The following is a 13,598-nucleotide window of genomic DNA, read 5'->3' as shown; positions in this document are numbered from 1 at the left end:
AGTTTCCGTTTCTCATGACCGCGTTATGCTTGATAACTACTCAATATCCGGTTAAAAGAGAAGCTTATTGCCAACTCGCTTCATGCCTGACATGAGATCGGGGAAGTAGTCCCCAAATTTTGGAATTTTCATCTCCTTCCACACACAGCGGCCAAGGGACTTGATTGTCTTGCTCGCATGTGCGAAATCGCATTTCCATAAGACTTATCTCATTATGCTTCCCATTAACACTTTTCACTGTTAGCACCCACACGAACAATGGAAGTTCTTCTACGTTATGCCACAGAGGCGCCCGAACAACGTGCTTGGATAGATACTAAACCTACATTCATTGTTAGCTGGTGGTGCACATGTTTTGCCGTTGTCATCATTTTGTTTCGAATTTTTGGAAGATATGTTCGGACGGAAAAGATCTATCTCGAAGACGGCATTATGGTGCTGGCCATCATACCGCTGCTTATGAGAATGGCTTTCGTCCATGTCATCTTGATGTTTGGTACCAATAATAGTCTGACACTCGGGTTGACGTCGGAGGATGTGCGAAAGAGAACAATTGGGAGTCAACTTGTTTTGGTCTCAAGGATTATGTACGCTGTGTAGTATGTCATCGCCCGATTGCCATCTCAGAAAAACGTACTGACGATTGTAGCCTTTGGGCCACAAAGTACAGCATCAGCATATTCCTACGTTCCTTGACTGGTCAAATTTGGCAACGAGTACACCATAAATTACTCAGATATCTTCACATTATGCTCGCGGCGACCTTCTTAGCTACAGTCATCAGTGATATTGTTGAGTGCCAGCCTTTCACCCATTACTGGCAGGTTATTCCAGATCCAGGACCGAGATGCCGACAAGGATATGCGCAACTTTTCACAGCCGGCATTCTCAATATCACTACGAACGTGGCTCTCATTGTCTTTCCTATTCCCATGATTCTAAAATCAAATTTATCGACGCACCTCAAACTCAGCGTGATACTACGTCTAGCCCTTCCAATTATTTGTATTTTCGCAACGATTAACCAGCTCAAAAAAGTTGTATCTCATAACGGTGATCAACAGATCCGCTCACTCTTAGCTTCTTGTAAGGTCCTTTCTTCTACCACCCCATAACATGCAATCTCTCTAGCTAACAAAGAACAAAGTCGACATCCTCCTCACAACTTTGATATCCAATGCTTCGGTAATTGGCTCGTTCCTCCAAGACAAAGGTTACAAGAAGACGAAATACAAAACTCCTATCTGCCGCGACATTCCCTCCAGCGTCCCCTCTACTAGCTATACTCAAAGACATGACATTGATGAGGACCTTATGATTACCAGTCCTGAGACAGATGGAAAGGCAGCTATGATGATAGCATTGGAAGTTTTACATGAAACTACAAGTCGGGAGAATAATGAGGCAAAAGATTTTGGTGCAGGTGCATTGGGAAGCAGGGTCAGGAAACCTGAACAAATCTGGGCTGGTGATCAGATTAGGGTTGAGAGGGCTTGGGACGTGCAGGTATCGAGAGAGGAGTTACCCAGGAGCGCCTAGATGGATGAGAGAGCCTCTATGAAATAAGTGCGGTGTACAGATTATTCTGTCTCATACGATTCAACTTCATGTATATAAGTATTGTTAGATGCTGTACAATCTGAAACATAGTTTCTCTACCTTATCAGTTTGTTTACTTATGTCATACATGAAGTTGAACAGGTTTTGAGAATGACATTGATTGTACCAGATGACTGCAAAATATAGTCCCTTGAGCTCCCGGTGAGCTTAGAACTTTTTTTTTATGAATGTGCTCGAAATTCGTACTGCAACAGCTGACTTCCAAAAAATTGGTGTATACTACCTAGGCAGGTAGATATATTTATTAATTTGCTCTGGAAAGAGTTTTTCCAGATTTCAGTTTGAAGAATGAGGTGCCAAATTGCGAATATACCATGTTCGATCTATCAACCACATATATTAGAAATATTTCTGTCTCGAGATCGACAACACAGACAGACGTCTACTCCGTATACGAGGGGTCCTTGAGCTGTTGAAGTGATTTCCCCACTTTCCCCCAGCGCATGTAATTTAAAAGTTGACAACCTTATTAGCTTGACAATTGCCTTGATATTTCAGCTGGTCTGGGTACAGTACCGCCTTTTTTCCGAGGGTGTACAAACAATTCATGAATTTGGATGTCCAAGATACCTTTTGACTTTTCAGCCATTTCCTCAAAGTTCAACATCTTTTCAATTGCACAACAATAGATATTCAAGATGTCGTCTTCCTACGCTATGAAGTCAATGGGCTCTAAAGGTTAGATACATATCCCTCGAGACCGATTGCTTCTCGCAGCTCTTGATCTTTCTGCCTTGAGTTTGATGTCCCATACTCATTCAATCAATAGCCTTTAACCATTCTTCTTCCAATGATGCCGAAGCCGAATATGATCGATTGCGCGATCTCGCTCATAAAGAAGCTGCCAAGCGCTCTCAATGTTTCGATCAATCGCGTCAAGCCTACACATCCGGCGACGGCGCGAGAGCTCACGATTTAAGTGTCGAAGGGAAGAAACACGCGGCGCAAATGGACGCATACAATAAACAAGCATCAGACTACATATTTCGAGAGAACAATGCCCAAGGCAGAGTTGGAGACGATGAAATCGATTTGCATGGACAGTATGTTGAGGAAGCAGAGCGCATTTTGGAGGACAGAATAAGATATGCCCGACAACAGGGACAAACCCACTTACATGTTATTGTTGGAAAGGGAAATCACAGCAAAGATCATGTTCAAAAAATTAAGCCAAAGGTGGAAGAGATTTGTAGGGAGTTGGGTTTGCAATATGCGACGGAAGAGAACGCGGGAAGGATGTATATTAACCTGCAAGGCGGTGCTGCAGTTATCCCACCCAGCGGAGGAAGTCATGGAGGACAGCAACATCATGGTGGTCAGCAACATTCTGGACACCAACAACCCTCTCACCAGCAACCTCAGCAAGGATATCAACAACCTCAACAGAGTGGATATCAACAAGGAGGATACCAGCAAGGCGGTCAACAACAACATCAACAGCAGCAAGAACAACAAAACAACAACGACAACGACGAATTGGAAAAGTTGGCAAGAAAATTTCTCCCAAGAATATTGCGAAAGGCAGAAAAGGCTTGTTGCGCGGTTATGTAAAAGTTTGGTTTACACATGCTGGTTTTTTTTATTTGGACATAATTTTACAAGCGTGGTTTTAGCTTTCTTTAAATATACCTTGGGTTCAGAGGGGTTTAATTGGGTGGCTTGATATGGCTAACTATACATTAATAGAGATGATGTTTTAATGTTGAATGTTATGTGTAGATAGAAGATCACGATTCATGATAGGTTGAATGGACGAATTTTTTCTAATATTGGTCTTGATGTACTTGTCTCAACTCATTTACTCGGTAGAAACAAGTTAACATCTACTAGGTAGATATTGTATAGAATCCATTCATGGTGATAAACCAGGCTTTTACCTTGATAAATTTGCTGGTATACAGAACTTCTGTAGATGAACGTGACGCTCCGCTAGGCCACTGCTGTGGAGGCTTCTTCGCTTCGCTCCAAAAACTAAAATCTTTCATCAATTCGAAATTTCTTCTCCTCCTATTCTAGAGCGAAGCGAAGAAGCCTCTACGGTAGTGGGCTAGCGGAGCGTCATATTCAGATGTATTGATACATGAGCCGAGAGGGCATTTTATATTTTATATAGGAGGATTTTCAAAATTACCCATTTGTACCTATACAAACGTAAGTATCGCTATGTAATTGAATTATTATAGATTTGATTGTTATTTTATACATATCCGGATATCTAATTACATAGAAATTGCGCCTCTATATTATCTTATAACCTTTTTGGTACTGTCATCTGATCTTTTATCCTAAAAGTTCATCGGTTAGTTAATTAGCGGAGAAGGGAAAAAATCACAAAAAGTCATGACTCTTACCTAAGTATCACCGATAAGTAAATCTCTTCCTGCACCAACTGTGGACAATTGTCTTTCCTTTTGATTTAGCTTTAACAACCCCCCACCATCCGTAATCGGCCTCAATTGTTTGGAAGAGCGACACCGGACAGCCATTGACCCATTTGATTGCACGACGCAGAGGAGCCGACAGTTATCCTTTACAGCTTCCCTTCATCCTAAATAAGAATTGCGGCTCAACTATCCGATACAGGATTATCGCGCATGGAGTCTTCACATGGGATTGTGGGCGGGGCACCCGCTTCCAGCCCAAGCATAGGCGCGCGGCCAGGTACAGGTGAAGGCTTCAACAAACGCAAGAGAAGTGGTGCAGGTTTTGAGAGTAGTCCTGGAACTGGAAATGAACAAACGGGAAACGAACAAGATGATGAAGATGCAGAGAGGAAGCGACAACCAGCTGTGAAGAGAGCTTGCAATGAATGCCGTCAACAGAAAGTGAGTCATTACTTTCGAATCGACTGAATACACTCGCAATGCAATTCAATCATGCGAAAGCGGTCCTATTCGAATCGTAGCCACAGGATTCTTCAATTGCTAATATTCAGTAATTACAGCTTCGATGTGATGTCGTTCAAAATCCTTATAGCACTTGCGGTCGGTGCCAGCGATTAAAGCTCGAATGTAAGATTGAACATAACTTCAAAAGAGTGGGAAAACGAACCAAACATGCGGAGATGGAGAAGCAAATGGAAAGATATGAGCAATTAATAGCTCGTCAAGAACAGTTGATAGCTCGCGCTCGACATCAAGGATTTGTTTACGATGATGAAGAACTTGGATCCCCAGTAACGAATAGCAGTGTGTATCAACATTCGAGAAATCAATCATACATAGGAGGAGGATCAGATGAAGCCGTATCATCCCTACTACATCTCAAGCAAGGAGGTTCTTACAAAGTACCACAATATGCGCGACAAATCGAGAACGTGGGACTAACGCAGGATGCTATCGACCATCTGTTCACCGATTTCTTCCAATTTTACCACCCATATCTCCCATTTCTTAGCACGCAACAAACCCCCGATCAATATTACCAACAAGAACCGCTTCTTTTCTGGGTCATCGCTACCATCGCGGCACGTCGATATACTGTGGACCCAGATTTATTGTCTAATCTTCGTCAACCTGTTACCAAAATGATGTGGTCGAAAATCGCCGACGTGCCTAACAATTACCATTTTGTGAAAGCGATAATTTTGTTATGTACTTGGCCAATGCCTGTAGCTTCAACAGCAGCAGATATTACGCATATTTTGTGCGGTGTAATGATGAAAGCTGCAACTGGCATTGGCCTCCACAGGCCAAATAATACTCAAGATTTCTCCCGAGTATCTGTTGATCTGAACAGGGAGCAGTTACATGATAGAGTTGTGACGTGGGCGGTCTGCAATATTGTAGCGCAAAGTATAGCGACTGGGTATGGACAGCCAGCCTCAACATTGTACGATTGGACACTTGCTCCTGTACAGCCAGGCCAAGAGGGGCCTTTTACACTCTCGCTAGAGCTTCAAGCTCGTCTTGACATCGAGAGGTTCTGCGATAAAGTCTCGAAAGAAATGTATAGCAATGCTAAAGATCCAAAGGGTGTTGCTGGTGATGATGCTAGGCGTCAATTGACTAGGATATTCCGTTACGAGTATGAAAAGATGGAGAAAACAACTCTATGTCAGCAGAATTCATCGCCAATGATTAAACTTTACTATCGTGCGGCTGGGCTGCACCTTCGCCTCTCGGGTTTCTTTGATTCAAGCACCACATCTGGTTACTTGGATGACTTGATGGGATTATGGCGGGCTACATATGAGTTCTTGGATGTTGTTTTCGAGCTTGAAAACCCACCATCCGGGAGCAATACTGGTGGTATCCTTCGATTCGCTACAGGCTACATCTCCCAACTAATAATCGCTGCTTCATTTTCATTATTAAAGCTACTCAGTTCTTTCTTTGCAAAGTTCATGGACTTCGATCGCGGTCGTCAATTGTTTCATCGTGCAATCGATGCTATCAGATCCATGAGTATTGTACCAGGGGACTTGCCTCTTAGACTTGCGGAACTTATGGCTCAGATGTACAATGGAGCTCGAGTTGAGCAGCGCCAGATAGCACAACTAAACAATGGCAACGAACTAGGTTCGGGCTTTGGTGAAATAGATGGTAGCTTGCAATTGAAACTCAGATGCAGGATGAGCATGAGTTTGGTATATGATTCGATTTGGAGATGGCGAGAGGAGTTTCAAAGTCAAGGCAGAAGTATTGAAGGTCAGTAATCATTAACAATTGCTCTACATGATTTTAGTTCGTGAAAGGTCTCCAACTAAGGACTCAATACAGCAGCGATCCAAAATCCGACCAATCTCGATAGTTCCAACGAATCATCTGCCTCTTCTACTCACATGGACAGTACTCTTATCCCTCCAAACCATCAAATGCAGAATCAACTTCTTGCTGCAGTTAGCGCGGGCAATACGAACGATACCATTCTCGGTGTTGATCAGACGCTCGGTGGACTTTTTGGTTATGGCGAACCGAACTTTGAGGGGGGGTTCGATTCGCATTCCTGGTTTTTCAATGGAGGAATGGATTTAGGAATGGATTTCCCCTACAATCGACAAGCACTTCAAGGTCTTGAAGCCAGCGGTTTTCTGGCTTGAAAGCCAGAGAGCTTTCAATTGCCAAGCTAACTTGCGCACTAGACCCATTTCTACCCATCTAATGCTTTTTTCCATGATCCTTTGACCCTGGAGAATTCAGCCTCGAGAAACAATGGATGGGAATGATTATTTCCAGGGTTGCGTACTTCAACACTTTTCTTACTAACCGCCCATTCTTCTTTCTTGATTTCAAGTTCAACATACTTTTGCTCTTCACCGCCTGCTTCTTTTCTTATTCTGTCTTCCATTTTCAATTTTTACGAATTTACGACTCTTTCAATGGCGCATTCGACGGTGGATAAAATACCCCTTTTGAAATTTCTTTCTTTTTTAACCGACTCGGCACATTTCACTACATACGATTCTGAAGTTCTTCTTAATTATGCCTGGTTGCCTCGCTTTTTTCATACTTCAATTTTGGCTTAGTCTTCCTATGCTCGTGTGTCATCTCACTAGTATGACGAGATTAACAGGTTGAAATAATTTTCTTTGATGATTATATATCCACTTTCAGCGGAGTTGTTGGAAGGAACAGAGCTTGGAGAAGTTTATTTTTTTTGACAGTCGGGAGGGCGATATATAACTTGCCATTGTCTTTCTCCTGGGCGGGTGAGTGGATGGGTGACAATGGTCTTTGGGAACTGAGATTTAGCTTGGGTGTGCAAGCTATTAGGCTGTGGGATACCCCAAGCTGGTTGATAACGGTTGAATGATAATGGATAATTTGCTTCGGTAAAATGAATTGAAATTGGCGGTTTCAGGGGTTCAATGGCGGAGATCTTAAACGGCTACTGCCATTAGTTGGCTGATAAATAGTTGATGGATAGTTGATGGGTACTTGATTATTATTGTCGCATCGTAGGTCGTAGATAGCAATTGAATAAAAGTCATCAGAGTCATTATGAATGGTAACGATATGATCTTAGCGATGAGCGTACTATTGTGGTCTGGTCTTGGATTGTCTAACCTATGTTTTAGGAGATGTAGATGGGCTATTTATGTCGCGTCGATACAATAGATAACTAGCGGTGGATGAAATGGACTATTTGTAATTGTGGGAGATGTATTGCTAAATATGGTATGGTATGAATGAATGAATGGTGTAGTTGATGCGGCATATTGACGGGGAATATTATACAGATTACATATTTATAAATCATTGTGTGGGAACCGTGTCGGGCTTGGAATCTTGAATTTTGTAGAGGATATGGAGGATATGGAGGATATAAGGGTAGTTGAGTATGAGAGAGAGAGAGAGAGAGATAGATAAAGGGGGGGAGGATTGATTGATGATGATAACGAGGTTGATGATGACGTTGAACTGGACTGAAATCTGAGGAAGAGATTAGGAATGACAATAAGTATTGGCATTGAGGTGGAGCGTTGAAAAAGAGAGTGATACATGGTGAGAGATTTTTAATGCTGAAGAGTTGCTTGAGTTCAGAGCTAAGAGAACTCTTTTGCGGGTAGTCGAGTGTAGTGTACTGGAGAGTATGGTGTATTTCCTTCTTTTCTTGATGATTTACTTTCGATCTCTTTGATCTTTCGGATTCCGAATGTGTGATGTGTGATGTGTGATATCTTAATTTTTTGGTGGTAAAGGCTAGCTAGATTGAAAGTATATATGGATAATGAATGATGGAGTTAACGGGCTTGGAAACCCACTCTAGCTAGGTGGCTGGGTAGGTATTGAGGATATATTCTGGGGAAGAGAGCGTTCCAACTTGCGAGAGATTATGAGAAGAAGTCAAGATACTGTTCAGGTAGGTACCTACTAATACTTCATATTCGACAACTTGTGTACGGATACTATAGACTATAGGAGATTTATGATGGTTTTAGGATGAGGGTATGATAGAAGGGGGAGTAACTATTTGCTAGATGAGGCGGATTTGTAAGGTCTTTCGATCGGATATCTAGGTAGTTGAAGAAGGTTCGGAAGTTTGATCGATGGGTGGTCTTGTGTGTACAGTATTATTGAGTTCGTATCTAGGTTGTTGTAACTTGCAACTTGCGAAGATGTTCAGATGATGAATAGTGCAGAAATAAGATTTTCAATGATATTCTGAATTTGAACGGAAGAAAGCTGTGGTTGGAAGCCACTGCTTGATATAAGTAAGGAATGTTTTGGGGGTTGTCTAATACTCAAGCGTTTGGCTTTTTTGGGGGCGTGTATATGATTCCACGACCTCCCTCAAGTCATGCGTAAAAAGTCCGCTTGGTTATACTTAAGATCTTGTGCCTTGGATAGCATTTGCCCCGAGACGCTTTTTATGTATTGTCCCTAAGTATGCGATTCCGCGGCCCTGCTTCCCGATACATAGATCCAGCAGCTGAAGATACCGACTATCAAAGATCGAGTAGCCGATGGCTGATCAACTATTTTGCCTAGAGATCTAGTTGGGATTCCCTACTCGTGTTGTGTGTATCGATTAAACGTCACCTTTGCTATAGCACAACTGGTTTTTGGAAGGAGAATGACTTTATTTCTTGCTTCTTACAAAGATCTGTAAGTTCGTTTTCTTGGGATTAGTTTCATTAAAAAATGGGACTTTCTGATCGTATTGTTGGTTTTGTTTTCATATATATGTACCCAGGTATATATTTGCTAGGTTTATTGATCAGGACTGGATTCAATCTCCGTGGACAGGTAGGTGGACCGGGGGGAGTATATTAACCCTACCTATAACTTATCTATCTCTTAAAATGTCTTAGAAACCATCTTTTAAAGTGCTTTCCTAGAGCTCGGGGTATAAAGCACATTCCCTATGTCCATTTCTGTCTTTGCTAAAGCAATACTAAAGCAAAGCGTGACGCATAATCAGTTCTGAGCAGATACACATTGAGGTATATTAGTAATCTATGATACTTAGACACACATAAGTACTTTAAGCTTTGTTCGGTCAACAAAATGTCTACCTTTGCATGGAAACTTGATAGCTCCATATCTGGAAATCCACTCAGATTTTCGGAATAGTGATCTACACAATGGTACTTTCATTAACGAAGAGAACAAAACAACAAATGGATAGAGTGATTGTGAGAATCAAGACTCTCCATTTTAATGTCAAAAGCAATTCTTCAAAGTGCAAACCACCTCATCATACACCAACCTTACAAAGGATCCCCAACCCATGTTTTCCCACTTCCAATTCTCATCACCGAGTACAAACTATTCACGATCTCAAAAACCCCCAGCCTTACCAATACAACCCTACTCTCAATAGCATCTCTCTTCGAGCCCGATAATTCCAAATGTAATTTTCCCCCGTACCTCGCACCCCTTCGCAATCGTACATCGTACACAGCCCACCACTCACACGCGTGTATCTCCTAACCCCGAAGTTTGTCATCATACATTGGACCAGGTACTTCGATATCCCAGCGAATCTAAATTCTTACCATTTTCTCGGAACGACGCCACATGTCTCGCTCGAGACCATTGCATACCTAGGTACGTACAGTCTCTCACCCAATCTCAGCTCAGAATGTTTAATTCCTAGTTCTTACTTGGAAGGCTCGGCACCGCCGTATGCTCAGATATCTGCATTCTGTACTGATATTCAGGGTGCTTTGTTCTCTTTCGTTTTTGTTCTGGCTGCATGTGTTGTGGTGAGAATTTAGCGTGCCTTGCCTTGCTGCTTTTGGCCCCCAATTTGTTGCTAGGGTGAATTAGGTAAAGCGATGTTGTTAACTTACTTGCTTTTTTGGAATTGCATGTTTGATATCATAACGGGTCACTTGTATGCAATTTTATTGAAGGAAAAACATGTGAGAGTGAGATGGAGATGGTTGGTTTGCCGTGTGCATGGACTGCGCCCTAGCCCTATGCAAAAATTGCTGGTCTAGAGGCTTGCGGGCTTGCAGCGGGTGACGGATGATGGATTAGTAGATAGATATGCATTATGATGTGTGAGGTACTTAGATGATACGGGTAAGGCGATGTGAAGTGAGGGGAAGGGGATGGGATACATATGAGGAGAGTTGCGATTTGTTGGTTTACGGTTTTATGGAGTATGGTGAGCGCAGAACATAGTGTCTTGGCCACGTGTTCTCGATTTATGTTAGCGGAGATAATGTATTCATGCATTTATGGTAATTGCGGAGACTGAGAGGGGGGAGCTTAGTGATGTAATCTTGGGTAAGTAATTACAGTTTGTCTGGTTGATGGTATGGAGATGCAAATATTCTAGGCAATATTCTGGATATATATCGATGTACTATACTTGGTTGAAACCATCAATGGACAAAATTCTGTCAGGCTAGATGCCTTCCTTGGTCGTAACGATACAAGGAGAGGTGATGTATGTAGGTATACATTAAAGACACTGAAATGTAAGGAGGCATATTATCTATCCAAAACTGTACTTGAGGGAAAGCTCAAGGCAAAGTTTGATTCAGTAGAAAGCTACTATTCAATGTCAATTTGCAATCTATTCTATCTCTACCTCCTTTTCGAACAGGAGAAAAAACAGTGACATTGACTATCACACCATATCCTAATTAGATGCATGATTCGAATATGAATGATAAGGGGGAGATTCATCTCGTAATGGCTGTCATTTGAGCTGATGGGTTAGATGCTCTGTCTACCTACATCTAGGCAAGCGATTCCTCTTAGGTACCCCTTTTCATTGTCATCACGATTCCGAAAGAGCCCTCTTTGAAACAACCGGCGCAAACATGTCGAAAGATAGTAAAAACATATCACATTGTCCACATTGTCACCGAAACCCTTCAAAGACGGCACACAAAGTTATTCCTTCAGTGAATCCCAAGAAGTCTCCATAGTATGATATGGGCTGACCTAGATGTTATAGAATTACAGATAAAGAGCGTACAATACAAATGATATCCGTGATAGGTGGATCGGGTTTCAAAGTGAAGCGCTTGCTTTAATTTCTGCCTCGAAGGATTCATTCCTCAAACCGAACAGCCGTGTTGTTGTCCCGAGCTTCTGGACCACTTGGTTCCATGGAGATTATCCCGTCATTGTGTGAAGCTTTTCTTGATCGCTTATATGTGTAGATGTAGATGCCGAATCGATTGTGTACGCAATATCTGGCTTATCTTTGTTGGTATTGCGGTAATTGTTGGGTTTCATCTGTTGCGGATGCATTTATGTTGTGTTGTTGTTTCTGGGGAAGATGGTGTGGAGTGGGGTTGATAGAAGCTTGGACTTACTATCTGAAGGATGGACCATGTTGCCATGTGAAGTTATTTTGAGATGTTCTTAGGGCGGATTTTGGTGGAGATGTCCTATCAAGGTTATGAAATGTTGGTCTTGGCGACGGCGGCAATATCAGTTTTGGTAGGAGAAAAGCGGGTTGAAGGTTCTGAGAAGAAGGGGGATTGTGAATGTTTCGATAATTGTGCCCGTAATGGTAAAGAATGCTCCGATCCAAGGGATTCGCCGTTTATGCCATGGCCAAGTTAAAGAAAAGGAACAGGTTGTATAATGTTTGTGGCACACAATGAGCTAATGATCCTGGGTCTGAAGTTCTCTCCTTTGAAGATTTAGTGTCTTCTATGATTGTTAGCAAGTTTGACCCAGAAATAATCAAAGTTGCATCGAAGTAAGCAACCTGGATGAAATCCTTCACGAGTTGACCCCATCATCAAATAACCTTCGTTTACGTCGAGGTCACAATGAAGGGGACCAGCAGGCGACCGAAAATTTCCCCTTTTCAGAGATAAAATCTAATATTGCAAGGCATTGCAGAGACTTGAGAATGTACTGTTGTCAGCTATGATCAAAGGGCAGGCCTAACATCCAGCCATTTTGTGACATTGATGTGAATTAGATTCTGTGGATTGCATGCAAAAGGTGACTTGCAGTTACGAAACATCTCTCTCGTTCTGAGGGTGTGATGATGTTACAGTAGAAAGGCTGTCAACCATGTGGCCACTTGTGCTGCAATGGGAAACTTTCCCCATAGAACACTCGAGAAATGTCTTTCGCACCATGAGAGTATTCGGGGATTGCTATTTTGTTGTATCGCCAAAATAGATAAATCGGGCTCGTATTTGTGGATTGACAGTACGAAAGCCTTGAGTACATACTACATTTTCTCAAAGAATAAATACAAATTTCAAAGCTCGAAATCCCATGAAAATGAACAAGGGATTGTGATCAACCCTTCTCGCGGCAGGTTTAGTACCCAGCTTCTGTCAGCTCACTATCCTGAAAGCTCAAGATGGGTTGAATTCTCAAAAATTCGAGCTTCACATAGCCATTGAATGAATATCGAAACATGTTTTGGGGGGGAGGGGGTGGCACAAAGATTGTAAATGTGGACTGTTATGTGCCATGTACCAGCATTGGTTTTGGAAATTGCATTCTGCCCAATATTGCCTGCTGCCACGCCGCCATCCTTGGTTGCCAAAGCTACAGAGAAAAAAGACTCGTCAAGGTTCTCGACAGGAGTTCCCGTCACCGTTGAATGGCATGCTTGTTAATCGCAATTCGAAATCTGGGGGCCGTGAAGTCACTCGTACCTCAGTCAATAGTTGGGTCTGAATCTCATCAACAAAACAATTGATGACCAGGATTAACGGCTTATGTGGGTTGTCATTAGATGCCTACTGTTACCTCAGAGGGAACCACTGATCCTTCACAAATATTACCATTTCAATCGGAGCATACACCCAAACATGTTTCTGACCTTCTAAAAGCTGACTATCTGCCGATCGAACTTTCGTCAACGCAGCCTTATGGTGAGATATCCGCCATCGATAGCTAAGATAGAAGGTGCATTGTGTGGTTTTATCTCGCATGAAACTGGTTGGTTGTTAAGCTTTTCCGTCATACTGGTGAAGACCGGAAACTCAAGCCTCTTTCGAGTATGCATACAGATGGTAGCAACTAACCTGACCGATCAAAACATCTATCAGACTGCTGTATTACACTGTGAGATCCTGGTTTTACTGGAGATTC

At 42.3% G+C, this 13,598-nt stretch overlaps 3 protein-coding genes across 3 annotated transcripts; all 3 read left to right on the top strand.

Annotated features, from left to right (window-relative positions):
* Window positions 1-258: 258 nt before the first annotated feature.
* On the top strand, window positions 259-1,539 carry EAF01_002384 (uncharacterized protein; the record flags this gene model as incomplete). Its single annotated transcript, XM_038910636.1, has 3 exons — window positions 259-599; window positions 650-1,086; window positions 1,148-1,539. 3 exons carry the CDS (start codon window positions 259-261, stop codon window positions 1,537-1,539), a joined length of 1,170 nt encoding a protein of 389 aa, XP_038773558.1.
* Window positions 1,540-1,923: 384 nt separating this feature from the next.
* Window positions 1,924-3,399, top strand: EAF01_002383 (uncharacterized protein). The gene is made up of 3 exons (XM_038910635.1): window positions 1,924-2,037; window positions 2,094-2,298; window positions 2,390-3,399. The coding sequence occupies exons 2-3, from the start codon at window positions 2,259-2,261 to the stop codon at window positions 3,169-3,171; spliced, it is 822 nt and encodes a 273-aa protein (XP_038773557.1). The 5' UTR covers window positions 1,924-2,037; window positions 2,094-2,258; the 3' UTR covers window positions 3,172-3,399.
* An 815-nt stretch (window positions 3,400-4,214) lies between these two features.
* On the top strand, window positions 4,215-6,661 carry EAF01_002382 (uncharacterized protein; the record flags this gene model as incomplete). The annotated part of the gene is made up of 3 exons (XM_038910634.1): window positions 4,215-4,445; window positions 4,565-6,269; window positions 6,342-6,661. 3 exons carry the CDS (start codon window positions 4,215-4,217, stop codon window positions 6,659-6,661), a joined length of 2,256 nt encoding a protein of 751 aa, XP_038773556.1.
* Between the last annotated feature and the right edge of the window lie 6,937 nt (window positions 6,662-13,598).

Source organism: Botrytis porri, assembly GCF_014898465.1.
Source record: "Botrytis porri strain MUCL 3234 chromosome Unknown BPOR_003, whole genome shotgun sequence".
Classification (NCBI taxonomy): domain Eukaryota; kingdom Fungi; phylum Ascomycota; class Leotiomycetes; order Helotiales; family Sclerotiniaceae; genus Botrytis; species Botrytis porri.
Note: the sequence above shows the minus strand (reverse complement) of the source record. Positions and strands in the feature narration are given on the sequence as shown.

What these genes read in the sequence shown, in the direction of transcription:
- EAF01_002383 (XM_038910635.1), top strand. Translation starts at nt 2,259, where the DNA reads ATGTCGTCTTCCTACGCTATGAAGTCAATGGGCTCTAAAG. An exon ending in GAAGTCAATGGGCTCTAAAG is followed by an intron (nt 2,299 to 2,389) that starts GTTAGATACATA and finishes TTCAATCAATAG; the next exon opens with CCTTTAACCATTCTTCTTCC.